The sequence below is a fragment of the Pseudopipra pipra genome, chromosome 5 (genome assembly GCF_036250125.1).
Source record: "Pseudopipra pipra isolate bDixPip1 chromosome 5, bDixPip1.hap1, whole genome shotgun sequence".
In the NCBI taxonomy this organism is placed as follows: domain Eukaryota; kingdom Metazoa; phylum Chordata; class Aves; order Passeriformes; family Pipridae; genus Pseudopipra; species Pseudopipra pipra.
The window spans coordinates 54129028-54152382 of NC_087553.1; the positions used below are offsets into that span (position 1 = coordinate 54129028).

A 23355-nucleotide genomic window follows, 5' to 3' on the forward strand; every position below is an offset into this window, starting at 1 on the left:
ACCACTCAGCAGTTTAATCAAAAATAGGTGAGCATTATTTGATACAATGACAAACAGCATTAAAGGGGAAATAACAATGACACAATGGTCAGTGAAGGCACACAGGTCAGAAAAAAGGACAAAAATAACAAGGTGAATAGTGTAGATGTCCCATCCCTGGAAGTGTTCAAGGACAGGCTGGATGGGACTCAGAGCAACCCAGTCTAGTGAAAGGTATACCTGCCCATGGCAGGGGTTTGGACCAAGATAATCTTTAAGGTCCCTCGCAATCCAAGCCATTCTATGATTTCTCCGATATTTTTGGATCCAGAAAAGATGCCTTGTCTGGGAGATGACTTTAGTCAAAGATATTTTACTCATTCACTTGGAGATTATCATACCTCTTTGCATATCCTATTCTAAAACTGCAAGTAAGAAACAGGTAGTTAAATACAACTTTGGTATGGAAAAACTGCACTGCTGCATTTGAAAATAAAGAAAAGTCACTGTCTTGAGAGCACTGAAAGGATTCGTAAATAGAACTCATCTGATGATTTAAAATTTTCCTCCCTATTATCAGTGAGTTTCAATTACATTCAGCTTATTTTACACAAAAAAGATGAAAACACGCTGAAAATCTAGGCAGCCCAAAACATACAGAACATCTCCTAATTACTTATACTGCGTGAAACACTTACAAGGAGTTGCATTTGGAACAATGAAGTTTAACAGACTGATGGAGCTTCTGGGGTTTATAGGTTCTCAGCTTTGCTCTAATGCGATACTGTTGAGGAGCTGTGCTGTTCATAATGGTTTTCAGTTCTGTGTTATTCAAATCCTGATGATCTGTTAATACTGCAAAACAATACACACACACAAAAAAGCACCATGCATACCTATTAAACACCATAATATTTAGAATACAGGAAATGGCAATTGCAGGTTTGCATTTTTCCTTAATTTCCAACTTTTCTTTCCCTCCCAGTTGCAGCCTCAGTTTTATCAATACAACATGCTACTACAGTCTGTAAGATAAATTAAAACAGGTTGCAGGAGCATGGTGTACTTCAGGGTCCAGAAATTCAACATGTAGAAAAAACAAATGAAAGTAGAATATACAAATATGCTCTATTTCTTAAAAAGCCAAATAAAACCAATGTAACATAGATACACTTATACTGTTAGAATAGCTCTTCCTACAATAAGTAAAAGATTATTTCAGCCTTTGACACAATATCTCAAAACTATTCTGTTCTTTAGCAAAATTCAAATTCACCTTAGGTCAAAATGTTACCTACCTGTAACAGGTAACTGCTGACATCTCTGTAAGTGCGATTCAAGATCTAAAATCAAGAAGAATTACCTAATTATTTTCCTTCCTTCTTTTCTTTTTTATTATGTGGACACACAAAAACAGGTAGGTAGATAGGCAGATAGATACCCACACAAACCCAAAAGCTGAACAGAGGAAAATGGAAATCCCAATAAGGTATGAAAATAACATAGCAAAAGAAAAAAGCAAAGTAAGCAGGAGGCAAACATTACATATCAAGATTTAATATATTGAGTGGAAGTTAACATACATTAAATAGTAATGCTCATCAAATGAACACTTTCCAGAAGCATACTGTGAATGATCTGCTAACATAAACTGTTTTCATCCCTTGCAATCTTTTGGGACAAGAACATAAACATTATTCTAATGGACTGCCTGGTTCCTCCTCTGAACAACCTCTACTACACACACAGAGTGCAGTAAATAAGAGCAAAATTCTTTCTAAATTTGCTGTTATGGACTGGACATGAAGTATTTATTTATTCTTGACTTTTACATTCTTTTAGAAATATCCAGTCACAGTACATTAATAATGGCTAAGTAACACAGGATTTTAAAAGTTAGAAGCAAAGATAGAGGTTATGTCCAACCACCTTTAGAGTTTAATTCCCTTTTAGTTATTCTTATCCTGGGCTAAAAATGCCATTCAAAGAATAATATGGGGTCTCTAAAACTGTCTGTAAGATGCTACTTTTCCATGGCACTGCACCTTACAGGTCTGCCACTGACACAGCTTTCCATCCAATGACTTCAGGGCTCCTCAACACACAGCTGTTCAGTAGTGTTTTCAGTGCTTATCCCTGAAGAATCCTAGAGGAAGGTAGTTACATAACTCTGCTTTGTGATCTAATATAATATGATTAAGAACACCATCTGTGTTTAAGAATTTATTCACTACCTCCAATGAAAGTATCTTTCCATGTAATATGAAAGGCTGGGAGACAGAAAGATAGGGTAATGAAAATTTCCAGTCTAATAATCCAAGATAATTCTCTAAGGCTTTGCATGTGAAATTAACATTACATACTTAGAGAAGCAGTAACTGTGACCTTATCTTGACCATATATATCTGTTAGAAGAAAGACCAATTGCTCTTACCCGTAAAATCGCTAAAAGTGCCGTCTAATTCCACTGAAGACATGCTTTCCATATTCTGACTGTCTGCCAGATCCACAGATTCTAAGAATCTAAAAATAAATGATTAAATATTTTATAATCTAGAGAAATCTTTCATATATCTACATACACAGACACACACAACACACACACACACACATATATATAATGGGATTACACAGACAGTTATATGATACCTATTTATTATCAATACACAGGTATAATGTTCACTCATAAAGGTTCCAGCAGAGATATAAAACTCAGTTGAGCCAGAATTTGCAGGGAATTATATTAATGATGCAGATAAGATACTCCTTTCCAAATCACTTCTGGAACATTAAGCACAATAGAGTGCCAAAAAGAAACATGTACTACTGGAAACAGAATTTCTGATAAAGGAATATGGACTTTGGTGACTTAGCCTTTCCTAAGGAAAAAAAGAGTTTATAACCTTTAGAAGAAGGGGCAGACCACTCAGGAGTACTAAAGGATGTTATGCAGGCAGAAAATTAGAAGGGCCAAAGCCCAACTAGAACTTAATCTGGCTACTGCCATGAAAGACAACAAAATCAGTTTCTACAAATATATCATCAACAAAAGGAAGGCTACGGAAAATCTCCATCCTTTGTTGGATGTGGGGGGAAACATAGCGACAAAGAATGAGGAAAAGGCTGAGGTACCTCACGCCGCCTTTGCCACAGTCTTTAATAGTAAGACCAGTTTTTCTCTGAGTACTCAGCCCCCTGAGCTGGAAGATACGGATGGGGAGCAGAATGAAGCACTAATAATCAAAGAGGAAATGATCAGTGATCTGCTACACCAGTTAGTCATACACAAGTCTATGGGACTGGATGGGATCCAGCCATGGGTACTGAGGAAGCTGGTGTAAGTGCTCACCGAGCCACTTTCCATCATTTATCAGCAGTCTTGCTAAGCAAGGAGATCCCTGTTGACTGGAAGTTAGCAAATGTGATGTTCATCAACAAGAAGGGTCAGACGGTGATCCAGGGAACTACCGGCCTGTCAGTTTAACCTTGGTACCAGGGAAGGTCATGGAGCAGGTCATACTGAGTGCCATCATGTGGCATGAGCAGGGCATCAGGCATAACCAGGGCATCAGGCCCAGCCAGCATGGGTTTATCAAAGGCAGGTCCTGCTGGACCAATTTCATCTCCTTTCATGGCAAAGTAACCCAGTCAGTGGATGAGTGAAGGGCTGTGGATGTAGATTACCTGGACCTTAGTAAAGCCTTTGACACTCACTTCCACAGCATTCTCCCAGGGAAACTAGCTATTCAACTGGACAGGTGCCTATTCACTGGGTAAAAAACTGGCTGGATGGTTGGGTACAGAGAGGGGTGGTGAATGCAGTTAAATCCAGCTAGTGGCTGGTGACTCATGGTGTTCCTCAGGGCTTAGCATTGGGGCTAGTTGTTTAATGTCTTTATCAATGTGCTGGACGAGGGGATTGAGGGTTCATCCAGTTTGCAGACGACACCAAGTTGGGCCAGAGTGTTAATCTGCAGGAGGGCAGGAAGGCTCTGCAGAGGGATCTGGAGAAGCTGGATTGATGGGCTAAGGCCAACTGTATGAGGTTCAAGAAGGTGAAGTGCTGAGTCCTGCACTTGGGTCACAACAACCTCATGCAGAGCTACAGGCTTGGGGCAGAGTGGTTGGAAAGTGGCCCATCAGAAAAGGACCTGGGGGTGCTGGTCGACAGTGGGCTGAACATGAGCCAGCAGCGTGTCCAGGCAGCCAAGAAGGTCAACGGCATCCTGGCTTGTATCAGAAATAGCGTGGCCAGCAGGACCAGGGCAGTGATTGTCCCACTGTACTTGGCACTGGTGAGGCCACACCTCAGATGCTGAGTTTGTTTCTGGGCTCCTCACTTCAAGAAAGACATTGAGGTGCTGGAGTGAGTCCAGAGAAGGGCAATGAAGCTTGTGAAGGGTCTAGAGAGTAAGTCATATGAGGAACAGTTGAGGCAGCTGGGGTTGTTCAGCCTGGAGAAAAGAAGGCTGAAGGGAAACCTTATTGCTCTCTACAACTACATGAAAGGATGTTATGACAAGGTGGGGGTCGGCCTCTTCTCTCAGGAAACTAGTGATAGGACAAGAGGAAATGGCTTCAAGCTGTGCCAGGAGAGGTTTAGGTATTTAGAAAAATTTCTTTGTGGAAAGGGTTGTCAAGCACTGGAACAGGCTGCCCATGAAGTGGAGGAATCATCTCTTGAGGTGTTTAAAAGATGTGTAGATGTGGCATTTAGAGACATGGTTTAGTGATGGACTTGGACAAGGTTTACATTTGGACTCAATGATCTTAAAGACCCTTTCTAATCTAAATGATTCTGTGATTCCTTATGAATATATCACAGTTCAGTAAGGCATGTAAATTATCTGCTTCATTTTGAACATCTTTAAATCTCACCACTTTCAATTAACACATATGTACATGCTTAAAATGTGCTTAATTTGTTTGCTGAAACAAGGCTTTTGTCTTCAGAAGATTATATGCCACCATAATACAGAGTAAGTATGCTAATATGGCCAGAATTTATTATTACAGCACTATAAAATAGAAATCTTGATACCTACTATATTCAAAATTTGAAAAAATAGCCTTTATTTACCTATCCCTCCAAATACTCTTCATCTTAGTGGTGCTAAAGACATATTCTGCTCCAGAGTTTCTGGTTCTTAGATATGTTTGCAACTCTAAGCTATACAGTTGTTACATTAGCGTAGAGTTTTCAAGAATCACCTAGGAAAAAAAACCCCAAAACACCTACACATAAAACTTACGTTTTTAGTTCCTTAACATCGGGGTTATTTTCTGGCAAGACTCCTATTCCTCGACCGTAACAGGTGCCACCATGAAGATGAAATTCTATATGTGAGACATCTTCATTATCAGCACTTGCTTGTTTCGCATGAATGCTGTAAATTCTCAGAAAACTTCCAATCTGAAAAAAAACAAAACAGCACAAAGTTAGCTGTTTACATGGAAAATTCTAGGCTTCTAGGCCTCATAAAGCTTCTTCCCTGTTTGAACTGAATCACATAACAGCTAAAGATTGTTAAACAATCTCCTGACCTCAGGAGATTGCCTCATTCAATTGCCTCATTCAATTGCATCCAGAGCAGAGTCAACCAGAGCAGGCTTCTTAGGGTTGTCTCCAGTTGGGTTTTGAATATTTTTAAATGTGGAGACTGCAACACCTCTCTGGGCGACCTGTTTATTTTGCTTTATCAGACAACATTACTGACAGCAAAGGGTGATTCAGAACCAGCATAAGCCTTCTTAATAAACCTAATTCTCAAACACAGTTCAGAAGAAAGATCAAACGAGTCTATACATTTCTTTCCTGAGGGCTTAATTTCCCTTCTATTTTCAGAACACAGTCCTCTGGGGACTGAAGTCCTGTGATTTGTTCATGTATGGCCACATTCAGCAATTGACCTCATGTCCATCATCATGCACAGCTTTTTATCTCTTCAGGTGTACATACAAACACATCTGTTTACTCTGATTTCTTTATCCGATCTTACACTTACATTACAGATAACATTTTTTTAGCACCAGAAGAAAAGGCAATACATATTAGAAACTGAAACATTTTGGCACTCTTCCTAACTTTGTTAGATCTTCTCCTCAGGTACACGGAGAATATACTTCTTCTTTTGCTTAAAATTATTTTGTGTTTTCTGAAACAGTTTTGTTAAGTTACACAAATGGACTTAAGCTAACTTATACAAATACCTATTAAAAAATAAAATCATGGAGATCTGAACATTGAACACACCTTTATAACTCTGTTTTTATTTCAAAATATCATACCCATTATCCCGCCCCAAAAACCCCACACATCCAACCAAACAAATAAAATCAAACCCAAGGTTCTAAAGGCAGATAATCTGGAGACTTAACCACACAATTACTAAAATATTTTTTTTAAATATGTAACCTAAGATCCACTTGGATAGCTGGCAAGTTACACACATTCAACAACCTGGATTTATATTCATTCTAAGTATTTTTTAAATAATCCTATATAAATGATAAATTATTTTAAATTTACTTCAATTAAAATTAATATTACAGCAGTCAAGTCTGTTAAGTCTTATTTCAGCTTTAACTTTAACCAATGGAAACCTAGATTGGATTGGCCAGGTCTTAGTACAACACTCACAAATTTATGTACACATGCATAAAAGTAGATGGAGCAGCAACCTGTGTCTAGATTCCTCCTCTGTATCAAGGAACAAACTGTGACTACATAATGCGGATATCAAACTACTTTTAAACAATAATCACACACGAAAAATGTAGCATATTTTCCAATTCGGGCAGCAGGGACATAAAAACTGCACTTCAGCCTGCACCTATTTTGCTTCCGGCATGGAGCTCTTACCAGAGTTTTAATTGATCTGCACTGTTAGGGGGCTGCTCATTTTGTTCATTCAAAGCATTACCAGGACAGCTTGTGCATTTAGATGGCAGTTAAGAGGCTTATCCAGAAGTTTGGGTTTTTCTCCTTTCCAGATATTGATTTCACTTAATTACGTTGAATATCCAAAAATACAAGGGGCACTCATATTATAAAGTTATTGAATGACTGTGACAAATGCCTTGGGAGAAAGTTTTTTTTTTTTAAAGTTCTTAGCTAAGTTCTGCTTATGAAACAACTTTAAGTTAATAAAACAGTGTCAAACTACTTCCTACCCCCAAAGTAATCTGCATATAAACAGGAAGAAGTTCATTATAATTGACAGATTTTTTTCTTTTAAAAAGAATGTATGAAAAAAGTATTTTCTCTATGTACAAGTATAAAAAACTAAACATGGGAGATGAGAGCTCAGAAGCAAAAAATACGAAGTGCTGAGTCTACCTTCTAAACTTGTGTGCTGAAATTCATGCAAAAGTCAACTGAACTACACATTTTAGCGCAGCATTCACTTTGCAAGATTTGTCATCACTATAAAATAATCTTTCTATATATGCATTTATTAGATTATTTTTTGAAAATGTTATTTTATGTATTTTAATATTACTTAGAACCATAATAAAGAGAAGCATTATGATCAGCATTGCCAAATACTGAAAAAGTCCGTAGGGTTCTGAATGTCAAGCCAGAGCTGCCTGTGCAAAAAGGGTGCCATTTCCATGGATTCCTTCGGGCGGCAGCCTTGCTTACAGTTAAGAGCAGGGAGCAGGTTGTTATGGATAAAAATGTTACTGTTATTTACAGAATGCCTGCAGACTGAGCACTTTATATACTTGACTGAGAAGAAATTATAATCTACATTAAACAACACGATTTACAGAGCCATCACTAAAATATAGTACAAAACCAGCTCCTTACTTGACTTTACAGCAGTTCTGTTTATGAACTACCTATTTCATTTAGAGCAAGTTCATTTAAAATGAATTAAAGCAGAATAAAAACATTTTTTTGCAGTAGTATAAAATATACTAATACCCTATTTGCAGTCTAATTCAAATATGACTATTTAAAAAATATGTATTAAGGCAAGAGAGAATTAAAATGTAGAAGTCACATATGCAGTTCCCTATAACCAGCCAACTAATAAAACTCTAGCATAGGAAATTCTCATGATTATTTCAAAACTTATAGGGTTGTGTTGACATTCACACTGATGAATTCAGAATAGCCATTTATCATGGCAGATTTGTAAATGTTCATGTTGGACCAGAAAAGCACTAATGACAAGAAAGTGTCTTTATCTACAGGTATCACTTAACAAATTCATCTGTAGTAATTTTTATACCTATTTTTATGGCTGATTATATTCAATGGGATTTCTTTGTCATCATTTTTATCATATCAACAGTCTAATTTTACTGAGTAAATGGTGCAAAATTTCTTGAAAATTAGAGGAAGTATATACACAGCATTTGGGCACAGTCCTTTGCAGTTAGAAATACCAATCTAAATCCATTTAAGGGTTTGAAAGACTCAGGGTTGGGATTAGAGGGTGTCATCTTTTGTTTTTTCCCCTTTTAATAAGTAAAAAGACAGAGGTGTGGAGAATACCACTGACAGGTCAAAGGAATGCTACCTATGTCTGAAAAATATGAAGCTAGGTATTACAGCCATGTAGTAACTCACTGAAGTTTCAAGTTGAAAATGTGACTCTGGCACTAGAAAAGTGAGACTTCTTGGTCCATACTACTATCAAAAAAGAGATGACATTTTATATGGTGGGAGAAACAGCTGAAAATATACAAATTCTACATCTGAAGATATGTAACACAAAGCAAATGCTGTGAAACTACAGACTAGGACTTATATATATGCTCAAGGTTAATTGTTTTAATTGTACTATCCAGAAAATGCATGGCAACACAAACTTGATGGTTATCAAGCCATTAGAGGAAGGCACAGTACCACATATTCAATGAATGACAGAACATAAGGAAATCTCTAACCAGCTGAGGACAGCTGTACCCCTACTATGCACTGACTGACCACTGATGCTCACTCATCTCGATGCTAATTATCTAAGCAAAATGCTTAAGATGGAGAAAGCCACATCACAGACCTATTCCCAAATCCTATGGCACTGTCAGTGAATCCTGAGAACTTCTGGAAAAACTGGCATAAGAAAGGCTGAAGAATAACAAACTGCAACCTATGTGGAGCAACTGTATTCCAGACAGTCAGTTGTAGGCTGGGGTTCCTAGAGTAATGAGAAAGCCTCATGCACCCCAGGTAGCCAGAGGAAGAGGCAATTTCAAGCAAAACCAGTGAACACCATTTTCTTTGCTTAGTTGTAGTCCTTGTTTGTGTCTTTATGCCCCAGGAAATAATCTACTTCAGAGATGAGATTTCTGAAAATTCTTTTTGTGTTCTGTCAAAGCACCAAATGCTGAAAAGCCACAATCTTACCCAGTAGGAAAGTGAGGCCAGTAAATACAGGGAACAAAAAGTCTACATACGGTATCAACAGCAACATATCTTCAATGTTACTGAAGTTCTCTCAATTGAAAATTGTAAGTATTATTTGACTGCCTCGGAAAATGGGATAAAATGCTCAAATCTTCAGTGTTCTCTGGACAGACGACCTAAACAAGGAGTTTTTAACAAACTCTTGCAGCAATATTCCTTACTCGTGCTCCAGCATTTGCCAAAAATTCACTGTAGTACATTACCCACTTTCTCTAGTGTGTAGTGCTTACTCAGAGCTTCCTTGTCGGAACATGTGCCTACAGATGCAATTTTAAAATATTTCAGGTTTTTTTTCAACCTGCCCTTCATGTTAACAAGGCTGTGTAAAAGGGATTGCACCTACATAAAATGTCATTTCTGAGCTGCAACTGTCACTGCAAACAGTACACAACAACCTAACAATTCCATAACAATTTACATAAAAAATGGCAATTCTAAGCTACTGTCAAATGCAGAAGACATGGCTGAAAACTAGCATACTTTTACTGTTTCTGCAACCATAAACTGGCAAAACATCTAATCACACTTGGGAAGGTGTACATGGATATACTAAACACTCTCCAGTTCCATACTTCTACATAGATGAATTTTTAAAAAAATCTTTGCATAACAAGACCCTGAACTAAATAAAATATACAGATTTCACTTTACTTTCTTATGATATGACATGATTTCCACTAGTATTTAAAACCCCTCCATTTTAGGGACAGCTCCCCCAAAATTTTATTATATTTATTTTATTCTGTGAAATAAAATTAATTCTACATGCTGCAACCTGAAATGAATAAATACTTCTGAAGTTAATTGTTAGCATATCGGCCCCTTTTCTTTGATAACTTCACTAAGACAATCCACTAAAAAGTGGTGTTCGAAAATGATCTAACTTTAAACTTCTACAGCTTTCATGACTGAAACTACTGCAACTTTGGACATAGCCAGGAGAAAAACAGCCTGCATTGCTCAGAAGGACAAAGGAGGTTTTTTAGCAATTTCCTATGAAATTAGAGCTTCTACTACACAGTGCAGTATCCGGCAAAGGTACAAATGCTTTAGAAATAAGAAAGGGCAAACTTATAGGAAGTAAAAATATGAGATAGCTGACGAAAACATCCCATGTATCACATATTCAACAGGAATTCCTGAACATAAAAGGGTGAGAGTAATAAAAGAAGTAATATCAACTACTCAAGAAATTATGTTTTATTAGTATTAAAATATTTTCCCCTTAATTTTCAAAACATAATGCTTCACTGGAACATCAATTATTTATCAACAGATTACACCAGTTAGCAAGAGAAAAATTCTGGAAGAGAACTTGTAAGTAATGAAATATTTCTGTCAGTTTTGTTATGAATTCTTACATAAATCCTTACACTTATATTGCTATCATTCATCATTTACTTATGAATGGATGTTAATTTATCAAATTGATTTCATGTCTGCCAATAGCCCCAGCCTAACAAATGTTTATCACTTAGCTTTATTTTCTAGTTAATGTTTTCTTAAAAACGATCTTGGGTATAGAGGGCAAGGCATGAAATGAAAGATGTATTCTTTGCTAATTTCTTGTATTCAGAAGCAAGATGGCAGTATTGCTGAAGATCAAATGTTTAATTATGTTGTTTTCTCTATTTAAGCATAATCAACATTACTGATCCACTAAATGAAGATTGCACTGCAAACTGCAGAAGTTTATAGAACAGAAAATCTTCTATTGACATTAGAATTAAGAGTTTTAAATAGGACTAAGAGTTTAACTCCACTTTGTATCATTTAAAAATAATTCTAAAGCATAGAATACATTTTCTGAGTTCATTATTTTCACAGGATTATATATTATATTACAGTGTCTGAAAAGAACGGCTTAATTGGAAGAATTTTTTTCATGGTAATTTTCGAGTAATGAGGCTGTTTAACATATGTTGAAGGAGTTTTGCATTCAAATAAAAGGTACAGGAAATACAGTGAAAGATAAAGAGGAACATGAAACTAATTACAGCAGAATTGAATTAATACATTCTCTGAAGTGACTTCTAAGCAGAAAATAGGCCACAAAAAGAGAGACAGAAATACCAAACTGTGCATTACCTTAAGTGATTTTGCCAGTTGTACATGGTTATCATAGACTAGAATGTCCACCATTAGATTTCTCAGCTGATAAAGAAGAACCCTTTCTCCTTCCAGGTCCTTTGCTTCCACAGGTACTCTCCACGTTGGATAGGGACATTTTGTGCCATCCCATACCTGCAATGCAAATGAACTACTTCAATGTACTCAGAATACTTTAGATTCAGATTTTAAATAACTTTTTTTTTAAAATTTTTTGTTTGATTAAAAATCAGTAACAATAAGAAATCCCAATTGTAGTCTTAGCCTAAAAGTCCTTAAAATACTTAAATTAGACTTTATGGAGTTTTTTTAATTATTACTCCTTACAGAGCATAAAATAACCTCTATCGAGAATATGATCAAGTGCTAAGACCTAGAATTGTTAATATTTAAAAAAAAAATCAGCTCTAGCAAAACCTCAACTTTAATCCAGAAGTTACAATCATTAGAATTCATCATATGCAGCACTGTCTATACTTAATATTTTGATCATAGTATAGGGGCTTTTTAACCACTTCAGCTACTGTATGTGAAGACTGAGTAAACAGTATATATTGACTTAATTACTGATGATCTCCTATATCAGGATACACTACCAGTTATCTAGAACATATCAGAAAAACATCAGTACTTAACATACACTTATTAACAAAGGTTCTAAAAATCGTGTGCCTAAAGCTAAACCTTTAATATACTCCTAGTACTGAAATATCAATAGAATTATTTCTGAGCTATCAAAGTTATTGTGAAAAAGTAAGTTTACCAACAGGCTTAGCACTTTGGTACCAAAATCTTACTACTTAAATCAAATATCACTCTGTTAACTATGCTTTCCTGAGAGATATACTCTTCTCAAAGACAACAAGAATAATGGTCTGAAATACTGGTACAGTAAAAGGAAAATATAGAAGCATTTGTATCATTATTCTGAAATGCTGTATTTCATAGGATTTCATGCATATAGGTTCAACAGAAGCTGATTTTCATAGTTTGTGATACTAAGGCACTTTGTCCCATAAGTTACGTACTGCAGAGGGCAAGAAAAAAAGACACCAAAGCTCAATTTTTAAAGGGTTTCTATCCCTTATGCTTAACTGCTTTGGATCAACAGACCCACAGGAAAAGATCTAAGAATCAGCAAAGCTATGTATAAATACACCGAGAGTAATTCATGGCTGGAATACCCATCCAAAATCAAGAGAAAAAAGGGAATTTCACTGCTGACAGTGAAAATGACCCATTACATCAAGTTAATATTGCCAAGTGTATCAGGGTTCAATTACGCTGATACTTTTGGTCTGTGTTTGGCCCAGCCACCTGTAAAAGTTTTGTTCTTTCTCTGACAAGTACTGAGAAACAAACACTGATAAATGGGAATTTCGTCCTTGAAAGGGAGAATCTTGTATAAATATACTTAATTGGTGTTCTATGATTGGCTAATCGCCTTTCAAGGTTGCTTGAAGGTGAGATTGAGGAGGAAGAGGATGAATTAAACCCACCAACTCAATTAAGAAAGACGCCCCAGGTGCAATACGCAGGCATAGGGAAAGCCACGTGTGAGCAGAAGAGATATTACTTGTATAATGGGGGGTGGGACTGAGGGCCTCTGGCTGGGCAGTGCTGACCACACCTGCCTAGGTTGAGGTCAGTCAGTTAATTGTATAAAGGCAGATAACTCTTTTTTGGAGGGAAGCAAGCTTCACCTCAAGGACAACGTTGCCTTTTGTTGGGGATGCCAGCCAATTTTTGAACTTACTGACTCTCCAAGGATACAGCTTCTGCTATGGGGTAATTATAGGCATTCTAGGTCGGTAAGATAATTTTATAAGCAACAGCTGGGTGACTGGGGAAGTCATACTGATGGGCTTATTTTTCTCCTCCTTCCTCTCTTTTGGATTTGTTCGTTTTGTTGGCCACCTCTTGGTAATAAATATCAGTTGTGTTGAGCTTTCAATGGTGTTATGGTTTTCAGCTTCAGTATGCTATGAACTCTCCCTAATACACCAAGTAAGAGTATATTCTGAAGGACCAGATAATGAGATGGTATATGCTGCCACAGATTAAAAAAAGCCTATAATCTTCTGATCATGCACCATGAAATACTTGAAACCACCTTTGAAAGAGAGGTTACCTATTGCTTATCAAATCTTTTCCAGAACTGAGCTTGAGAAACAGATTTAGTGCATATCTATTACGAATTTAGTCACTTTGACAAAATAAAGAATCTTAAATTTGTTGAGTTTTTCATTATTATTTCAGCTGGCTTTACTTGGGACACTTTGGTAGTTTAATTCTACACTGGAGAGATGGATCTGACAAATGGATTGAAATAACCTGTACGCACCCTTTTCAGATAAAGGGATGGTGACTTAGTTTTGAAATGTCCTTCGCCAGAGGAACTAATGGGGCCAGTACCAGCACCTTTTGGAGGAATTTATAATAATGTAAGCTTTCTCTACAAGAAAAAAAAAATCTTTGCGGAAGTAGTTGGTTTCTCTTTTTTTCTTGCACAAATATGAAAACAGATCAAGCTCTCTACCTCAGGAGCTTGGCAGCTTTGCTTTACTCAAATTATGGAAACATGAAAACACCCTGGTTTCAAACTGATCTGGTTTCAAAAACAAACACTGGATGAAAACTCAACACTGGTTAAATTAATTCTGGATGAGAAACAACAAATTTTTCTTTTACTAGTCATGAACAACCTGGAGCTAAGTTAATGATAACCTTTGATCACCATTGTTGGCAAAGCACTGAAATGAAAGAGACACAATGATACCTGTTTTTCTCTTCAGCAGAGTATGCTCATTGTATGACTTAATGTACATAATTTAACTGACAGGCAGAAGGGAAGAAAAGAATAACAGTAAAACTCTTATGAAAGCCATAAATGACAGAATAATTTCTATTGTGAATTCTTTAGTCTCTATCAGTTTGAATAAGAAAATTCTCAGAAAATGGTAATAAATAATCAAGTCAGCGATACCATCTTTATGCCATATCCACCTCAGCTGCTGTGCATTTAGCAATTAATTTATCAAGTGTAATTTAAATGTTATGCTATAGATGATGTACAAAATTGCTGAAATTCATTTTAGTTGTCATTGAAGCCATCCCCACTCATATACCTTGGCTTAATGCTTAAAATAATCATGATATTTCATACTATAAACAGCCACTACTATAACTGATGTACTTGGAATAACATGATAAATGTAAATCATTATTATAAAATGCATAATCAAAAGAATACAATAAAATAGTATTTAATGATCACTCCATGAGCTGGCATTGACTTGGTTGTTTTGTTTGATTTTTTTTGTTTAACAAATCAACAAAATAACCAGAGATCTGTCTAAAAGTTTTTAGAAAAGTTTCTCTTCTATCATGGCCAATATTTGATGTAAGATATGGATTTTGCCATTGTTGAAAAATGGAGGGAATTACCAACAGCATATCAATGTTAATGTAGCATTTATAAGCTTGTCTGCTGCATTTTAATATGGGTTTAAGTATTTAATATTTTATAACGCTAAAAATATATACTGTCAGAGGAATTATGTATCAGAAAAATTCATCTATCATTATTTGACTTCAAACTTTTACTTTCCTAAGTCTATCCTAAGATTTCCCTAAGTCATTACCTTTACTACACACAAGTGACAAAATCGACTTCGAATCTTACAACACAGAAAAGTGTGTAGAGAAATATTAATAATTTAAGAAAGCACTTGTCTCTGTCATTGCAAAGGGTCCTTCAATGCTGAAGATATACTTATCAATTAACAACTTAATTACAGATCGCAAAGTTCTGAAATTTTACTGGGTCTCATTTGATATGTCTTTCACAAGGGATAATTAAATGGAAATGTCTGTATCAGTTGCAGAGCATGTTATAGCACACACTTAAGGTTTGTTTCTGTGTAGTGCATGCATTGTTCTGTATTAGAAAAATCTTTGCTGGTTTAATGAAGGAACAATGCCACGTGCTATTTCTAAAAACATTGTAACAATACAGTTTAACACAGTAGAACCAATTTTATGAAGTCATAAAGTGGAAAATAACAGCTTGATCATCACTCACATTTTAACAATCAACTTAAAAAATAAAGAAAAATAAAGGCAGAGGAGTTTCAGAATAACTTCAGACTGATACATCTGGAGTTGAAACCAGGAATATTATGGAGACCTCCCTTTTATTTAGTTAATGTTAAGGATCACCTTTGGATATTACTATCCTGTTGTGTGGCACTTGGCATTTTGTATTTTCAGTGAGCACTGATGCCCAAAGTGCTTATGTATAACTAATAGAAACTACCTAGAATCCATCATGACAGATAACCTAATATATTAATTCTTTTTTAGATAGTGCTACTTACTGCACTAATCATACTCAGCAGATCTAGAAAAACAAGTAGTAAATGCTAACTAAAAAACAAGAATGAAGTTTAAAACAAACATTTTTCAAGGTTAAGAAATCTTGCAATATTTATCTACAAATGTGAAATGATGACCCATACAATGCCATCTTACTAAACCTCTCTTAAAAAACAAATCAGGTGAACAACTTCAAAAAGTACTGTGATTTCTGTTTTGTTTTTCATAGAAATAAAATGGCCCAGGATCACAAATTTGCTTACAGTCAAAACATTTATCTACATAACATTATTTCACAGAATTTCACAGAACATTCTGAGTTGGAAGGGATCTACAAGCATCATCTTGAATGAATGGCCTGTACAGCGATCGAACCCACAACCCTAGCGTTATTAGCACTGTGCTCTAAGTGAGCTAATCTCAGGGTATAAATTAATATGTCTGCCTTATCAAAAAATGTATCACAACATCTGAATACATAAATCTAACAAATTACCTTTAGAAGAAAAGAAGATCCATCCACTTTTGCTTTTCCTACTAGCTGGCAAGTGAGATCAAAGAACAGCATTGGCTGAACACTAGACAATTTTGCTGCTGGTCCAGAGATGGAAATATTACTGGCTGCCCAAACACGTAATTCTTCTATTGTTTTATGTTCTTCATCCATGAAAGTGTACACTTTGCTAGAAGTTCGAGGAACTACTGGCGCTCCTACAGTTCCATCAAATGTCAAGGATGCAAATCCTCCACTGGTAATTCCCTGCATTTGTCCATTGTATTCCCTGATCTGTTACAAAATATGAATGAAAAAAAAAAAGTTTGCACTGCATGGAAATAAAAATACATTTCTGCTTTATCATGTGCATAAAGAAAGGACCATTGATCATTTTTGTTTCTGGTGCTATGGGGAGAACAGAGTCAAACAAAAAAACGAAAACAAAGAAAACAAAATTAACATTAACATAAGAAAACAAATAAGAAGGCAGAAAATATAACCTTACACCAAAAATTTTTGAAGAGGTAGATTAATGCCTTTAAATGCACAGCATCATTACAGAGTATTTTATTCACACACATCAAAATATCTGTGTGGGGAACACATCAGGATTGCTTTTACAAATGAGGAAACTGAGGCAAAAGAGAAATTAATTTTTACACAGCAGAGCAATGGAGAGCAAAGTTATGGATTCCTGTTTTCTGCCTCTCACAACAGCCCTGTTTCCCAGTATTACAGAACTGAAACAGAAAATGTCAGTTCTAGGAGGTATTTTTTTTCCATAAAGCAAACAGTGACCAGCTTTCATTCTTTGAATTATGAATACAGCTTTCACAATTACTCAGTGTCTACTGCCCTGAACATGGCAGGTCCCCTGAATCCTGCTGATTTAGCTGCGTATCTGCTACCAAGTAAAACAAAATGTGTAAAGTCTGAAGCATTCCTTCAAGGATCTAAACTAGTCTGACTGCTCCCTGCACTTTTTATATATATATATATATAAATATATAAAAATATGTTTGCATAACTTCCCTGACAGTGGTCTTGTTTGGTTTTTTAATGTGTACTTCCCATACCTCAAAAAAATCCAACATTAACCTACCATACCCATGCAACTTTTCAATTCTTTTATTTTGACCAGATTCCTTTCTACTTTCTCCTTTTTCACTTATTACAAAATATGTACTTTGTTTTCAGAAGCAATAAACAAGTTTTTATCTCCACTGAATTTCAGAAATGAGTGTATATGTGTAACTCTCACCGTGACAGATTCAGAGAAAATATTAAAATTTAGCATAAGACTTTCCCATCTGAAGTTAAATTAATGAACTTCCAGCACTAACAACACATCTCAAGTAGTGATTAACAACAAAGGCTTCAAAATCTAAATACAGTCTCATTCCGCTCTAATTATACATACAGATGACCTTAAGGAAGCTTTATACTAACCCAGAATAGGCTAGCTAACTTATCTCTCAATTGTAAATATTTATGATATACATGAATAACAGAAGATTGTTTCTGAATCTTAACAAGTTCTTTCTTAATAATCTCAGTGGTACAAAACTCAAACAGTGGATAAATCTTACCACTTTTTACATTTATTGTCATGGGGTTTTCTTCTTTGTTCTCCTGCTACAGCATATCAAAATGTACATGCTTAGTACTACGGATCTTTATCCCTTTTATCATCCTTTTGTAAAATCTTAAACTTCCTAGATATCTCAAGAGTGTTCAAATATGCAAACTTTTTTTCCACTGGCCTCTTTCATGACATTTATTCATTTCTGCTACAATTATTTTACATAAAAAGGAAGTATATAGTTATGTATGGTTATGTTGCAAATTAATATGCAACATGGTAAAATCATGTTTTTGGTCCTGCTCTGCACCTCTTTAAGTACGGTCCAGCATTACAAGACTTCTATTCAGTCCCTGTAGTGTGGCTCCTCTTCCTTATACAATTGCAGTAGAGGTAAGGAAAACATCCAGCAGAAGCAGTATCAAAGCTAATAAACACTGTTTTCTGCATGACCTTTGATACAGATGAATAGGGTGTAAGTCAGGAAAACAGAGAAGCAGCAGCCTCGAGCATTCTGCACATTAACAACGCCAGACAGATTCCTTTTACCGGAGTAACTCTCCAGCTGACCTAAACTGCTCCACAACAGAAGCCCTAAATAAACTCCTTAATCCTATTAGTTTGAAGAATAAATTGTGCACATTTATGTCAGTTAAACTCTGTTCATCTAGAAGTATCATCACATGACTTCTGTCAAGTAGTTTAATAAATGTTGTTGAAAAAAAAATAATAGTTTACTTTCAGTTTTGGTCCATACCATAACCACAGCTGTTTTATCAATCAACTGCTTTATCCAATATCTCCAAGTGTTAATTTCAGTACATGTAGAATTAAATTATTCCTATGGTCCTGTCATTGCAGAAAAACAAGTACATAAACCCTCAACATTCTAGTACATACCTTTATTCTATGAAATCGAGCAATATCTCCAACTTTGTAAATTTTTGGTAGGGAATCTGGATTTCCATTAAAAAGAGTGCATGTTAACTTCACATTTGATGGGTCCACAAGTGTTACAACTGAGCAATAATCTGTAAAATGAAAAAGTGTCTGAATCAGAAACAGGCATTATGAAATTATTAACACACGGATATTAAATTTGGGACGAGCACCCATATGGCAAATTTTTTTTCTGCTATGATCTGTGTAACTCTTCCAAAGTTAATTTTTTTACAGTATCGTAACAACTGAAGTGTGGCCCACCTTGCCGATAATTAGCCCAAAAAACTGAAAATGAAATTTGTGATTAAGCACAGGTCTGTGAGCCAGGAATACACAAACCTTCTTCTTCTGTCTACAACAGGCATGCTATTCTTTCAAGTTTCAATTACTTTCTCCATAAAATGAGGAGCATACGTACAATCTTATGAAATTCTTTTCTAAGATTTATTTTTGCACTACCTTCTGAAGAGGTAATGAGTTCTACAAGTTCTAAAAGCAAATTAAAACATAAATTACATACCTTTCACTTCAACAAAATATACAGGAGATATATATATATACTGCAAGAATACAGTCACACAGCAGTAGTTAGAAAATAGAGCAAAAATCTGAAATATGCCCTTTTGAAGTTAAACTTCATAGAACTGCACTTCTGTTAATGACTTTAAAAGTAAAATCAAAAAAAGATAAAAATATGACAATGCAAACCAGCTCAGAATAGAGCAGTATTTGCAGATGACATAAATGAAACCTGTATTTTCCATTTCAGCTTATAAAAGCAGAGTCAAAGCACACTTGCTCTTTCACAACGTAGTAGCTGGTTCACCTGCCTGAAGAATGCTACCTACTGACCCCAATCTCCTGCATCACCCATTGTCCCTCCAAGAGACAGTGACCTGCAACCACGGCAAGGGGAGTAGAGACTAGGAAAGGGGAGGAGGAGTGTCTGGAGTGAAGCTGAGCCTGGGAGAGGTGGAGGAAAGGTGTTTTCCCTAAGTTTTCAAATGTTTCTCTTTGTTTCTCAATTTCTGAATAAGTTATTAAATGTTTATGTTAACTGGCAATGAAGTAAATTCCTCAACTCAAATCTGTTTTGCCCTGACAGACACCTCTTCATCTCTCAAAAATAAAAACCCAAAGAGAAAAGCAAAAAAATCCAAATGATCAAAATCCCCACCTTCCTTTAGTTATAATTCTATGAGGCCATTAGTGATAATGACATTAAACCAGAGTTTACATATCTGGGAACTGAACAAAGGTGTCACAGTTCTAAAACAAAGTCAATAAAAGCTCCATCATGCATTTTAAAGAGATGCAGACATGTAAGTTGTTGCTAGACTGCTTTGAAAGAGAATGCTATCAGTCCACTAAAACTGACAGATTTGCCTTATATATAGAAGGTACAGGAAGGCAGTCAAAAGACAACAACAGTCATATGTAAACTCTGTGAACAGATTTCCCAAATATGAAGACAGATATGTTAGACTGGATTAAAATACCTGCTTGCATGTACACTGCTCAGTCACAGACTGAAAAAACTGCAAGTATTTACTATTGTAATCCAAAGACGGATTGTTGTATTTCTTTGGGTATGAATTCTAGAGGTTAACTTAACAGGTCAGCTGCAAATACAAGCAAAATGACCAATTAAAAAGAAAAATCTATGTTTCATAGAATTACAATCCTTTGAGGATACAGCGTAACATGCTACAGTGCATTGATAGACTCCAATATTGGAATCAAGAGTGAAATAACAAAAATACTCCACATTAAAATGGTGGTTACTCTTTGATGCTGTGATTACAGAACCTAGTCAGCTTCACACATGTGCAACTGCCTATTTAATAGCAGAAGTTAACACACTGCCTCAATTTTCTGTGCAATTAGCACACTTATATGACTGATAATCATCCTAGTCAAAGTAGTATAAAATATTACACATGCTTTATATATCTAGAAACATCATCTACATAACACAGATTCTCTGTCTGTGACTTCAGTCTTCCATTCCTAATCATCACCTCAAAACATCACTTCTACAGTAAACCTAATTACAGTTAAGGTATTTGAGAACAAAGCATAAAGACTGATTTTCTTTTAATGAAATCTTCATCCAGCAAGTCCTTTTTGAAGGTTAAAAATCAAAAGCCACTTGTCTTTTCTTCTCCAGCTAAAATGTGAAAATTATTTTGTTTTCCACAGCATCATTATAGTTTAGTGACTGAACTCACTTTTCTGAAAAAAATGATTCAAACTCTAAACAGAACTGTTGAATTTAAATAATGTCCTGGTGTTAAGCAAAGCAATACAGTAAATGTCATTGGTCCAACTTTTGATTTTTCTCAACACACTTTCCAACAAAGCAAAATCCCTTAGTTACCAAGCTAATAAATAAATAAGTAAATAATGGAACTTTAAATATTGGAATCAATTTTCCTTTACTCTAGAAATTTACTCCACTGATTAACTTTTCTTTAAAAAGAAAATTTTACCACTGACACATTTTACTTGTAATAATCTGTCTTAAAAACATGACACAACAAATGCACAGTTCAGTAAATTTATATACTATAAAAGAAAGCTTTTTACTTTCATACTAGATTGACTCAGTAAAAGCACCAGATTTCAGCTGACACTACAGAGAACTCCAAACTGAAACCCTATTTTTTTTAATATACTTGTTATGAAGTGGTATTCTCACTCAGGCTTATCATCATGTGAGGAACCACCACCTATGGACAGCTATCTGTAAGGATGCTACTTGTAGCACCTCAGAGTTGGTTTTTATGAAAACAAGGAGAGAAAAGCGATGTTTGGTTTAAATGAAAATACAGTGATGCATCTGTTTTACATGCTTTTTATATCCTTTCAGACTAGTCCTTATTGTTCTTTAAGAAAACAACTGCTTTGTTAATTAGTTTTTTATTTAATCTCATAAAAAACCCACAACTATTTGCTGATCAGTAGAAGATTACATTATCTGCATGGAGAATGCTGATTTGACAAGCCTTTAGGTTCTGACTTTAAATAGTTTGAAATGCAAATGTTTTGTTGCCCTGTAATAACCATTGAAAAGCTAAAGTTTCCTCCACTACCATGACAGCTTAGGGTCATTCTTCAGGTTATAGCTTTCCTTTCATAAATGCACTGAGTGTTACATCAGTCATCAGCATGCTCAGAAAGTCAGCATCTCTCCACAGTGTACAGATACACACAAACCAACAAACATATAAAAATCCCAAACCCCACGGCTTCACATAAAAATTTATTTTTTGGTCATCCTAAGAAAACCATAATTGCTTTCCATATTAGTAGTTACTTATGTTGTAGGACTGACAAGTTGTTTAGTACTTACTGATTAAACATTTATTTTAGTTTTACTGAGGACTTCAGCAGTTCCTAACAAATATGCTTGTATTAATTCTTAAGGGGGAAAGCATTGGTCACATTACAAATCCCCTTCTGGGCAATCACATATGTAGACTTGAATAATATTTAAGTGGAAAACCCACTGTCCTGAACTTGTTAACTTCCACTGCAGAGAGATAAAAAGGTTTTTGGCAATGTCATTGGCAATTAGGGACTCTAAAGATTGCCTTCTGTTTCTTATATTTCAATACAGACAAAAAAGACAGAAATTTCTGTAGCAAATTCTCTCTTCATAACTAAATGAAACATTATTAATGTTTTCAAGAATTACTGAGGCCATTCAATACACAAATATCTGTACTAACACCAAGCAGCTGAACCGGCTAATTTACCCTACACGTTCATCAAGACAAGAAGTAATAAAAATATACGCACACTCCTATGTGTATGTATATTTATTTATATACAAAAACATATTGCAGAAGCCCAAAACAAAACCTCTAAAGAATCAAACTGAAGATGTTTAACTAGAGCTTGTTACTTCTAACATGGTGATACCCCTCAGAAATACAAAAATTCAGTAACTACCAGAAACATCTGGCTTAACATCTGTTAAGCACCTGCTTTAATGCCATCACATTTGTAAATTGTAGATCTAAGTAACTTGAGATTGTCTTGTGATTTCTATTAACTATTTATTCAACTGTTTAATTATTTTCTCATTTCCTTTAATTTTTTTTTAATCTTTTATATTATATAATAAAAAACAGTGGTTATTTAAAAAAGAAATGCATACAAACCACTGTGAATAGAAGGGAACAGAACATTAACCCCCAGGGGTCGAGAAATGAAATCACTACCTTTACATTTGCAACAGTTTTTATTCCATTCTGCAAAATTTAAATAAATGCTCAACATTTTGATTTCGAAAAAAACAAAATGAAATGTAATATTTTGAAGAAAAAACTACTGTAGATTTTGGTTTGCACTCTAAAGTTGGTTTGCTATTACTTACTAAAAACTATTTTAATTGAAGTGGACCAACTGGTATAGTTCAGTAAATTCTTTCAACTACATAGT

At 35.3% G+C, this 23355-nt stretch overlaps 1 protein-coding gene across 10 annotated transcripts in view; it reads right to left on the reverse strand.

The window, feature by feature from the left end:
* The window catches only part of POT1 (protection of telomeres 1), an 80671-nt gene that overhangs the window by 35105 nt on the left and 22211 nt on the right, over nucleotides 1–23355 (reverse strand). For all 10 annotated transcript variants that reach the window (XM_064656166.1, XM_064656162.1, XM_064656165.1 and 7 more), the window contains 7 exons: nucleotides 18865–18995; nucleotides 16383–16673; nucleotides 11489–11644; nucleotides 5232–5392; nucleotides 2414–2502; nucleotides 1278–1322; nucleotides 678–834 (listed from right to left, as the gene is read on the reverse strand). In XM_064656166.1, the coding sequence (XP_064512236.1) occupies nucleotides 678–834; nucleotides 1278–1322; nucleotides 2414–2502; nucleotides 5232–5392; nucleotides 11489–11644; nucleotides 16383–16673; nucleotides 18865–18995 (1030 nt within the window). The remainder of the gene's footprint in view (nucleotides 1–677; nucleotides 835–1277; nucleotides 1323–2413; nucleotides 2503–5231; nucleotides 5393–11488; nucleotides 11645–16382; nucleotides 16674–18864; nucleotides 18996–23355) is intronic.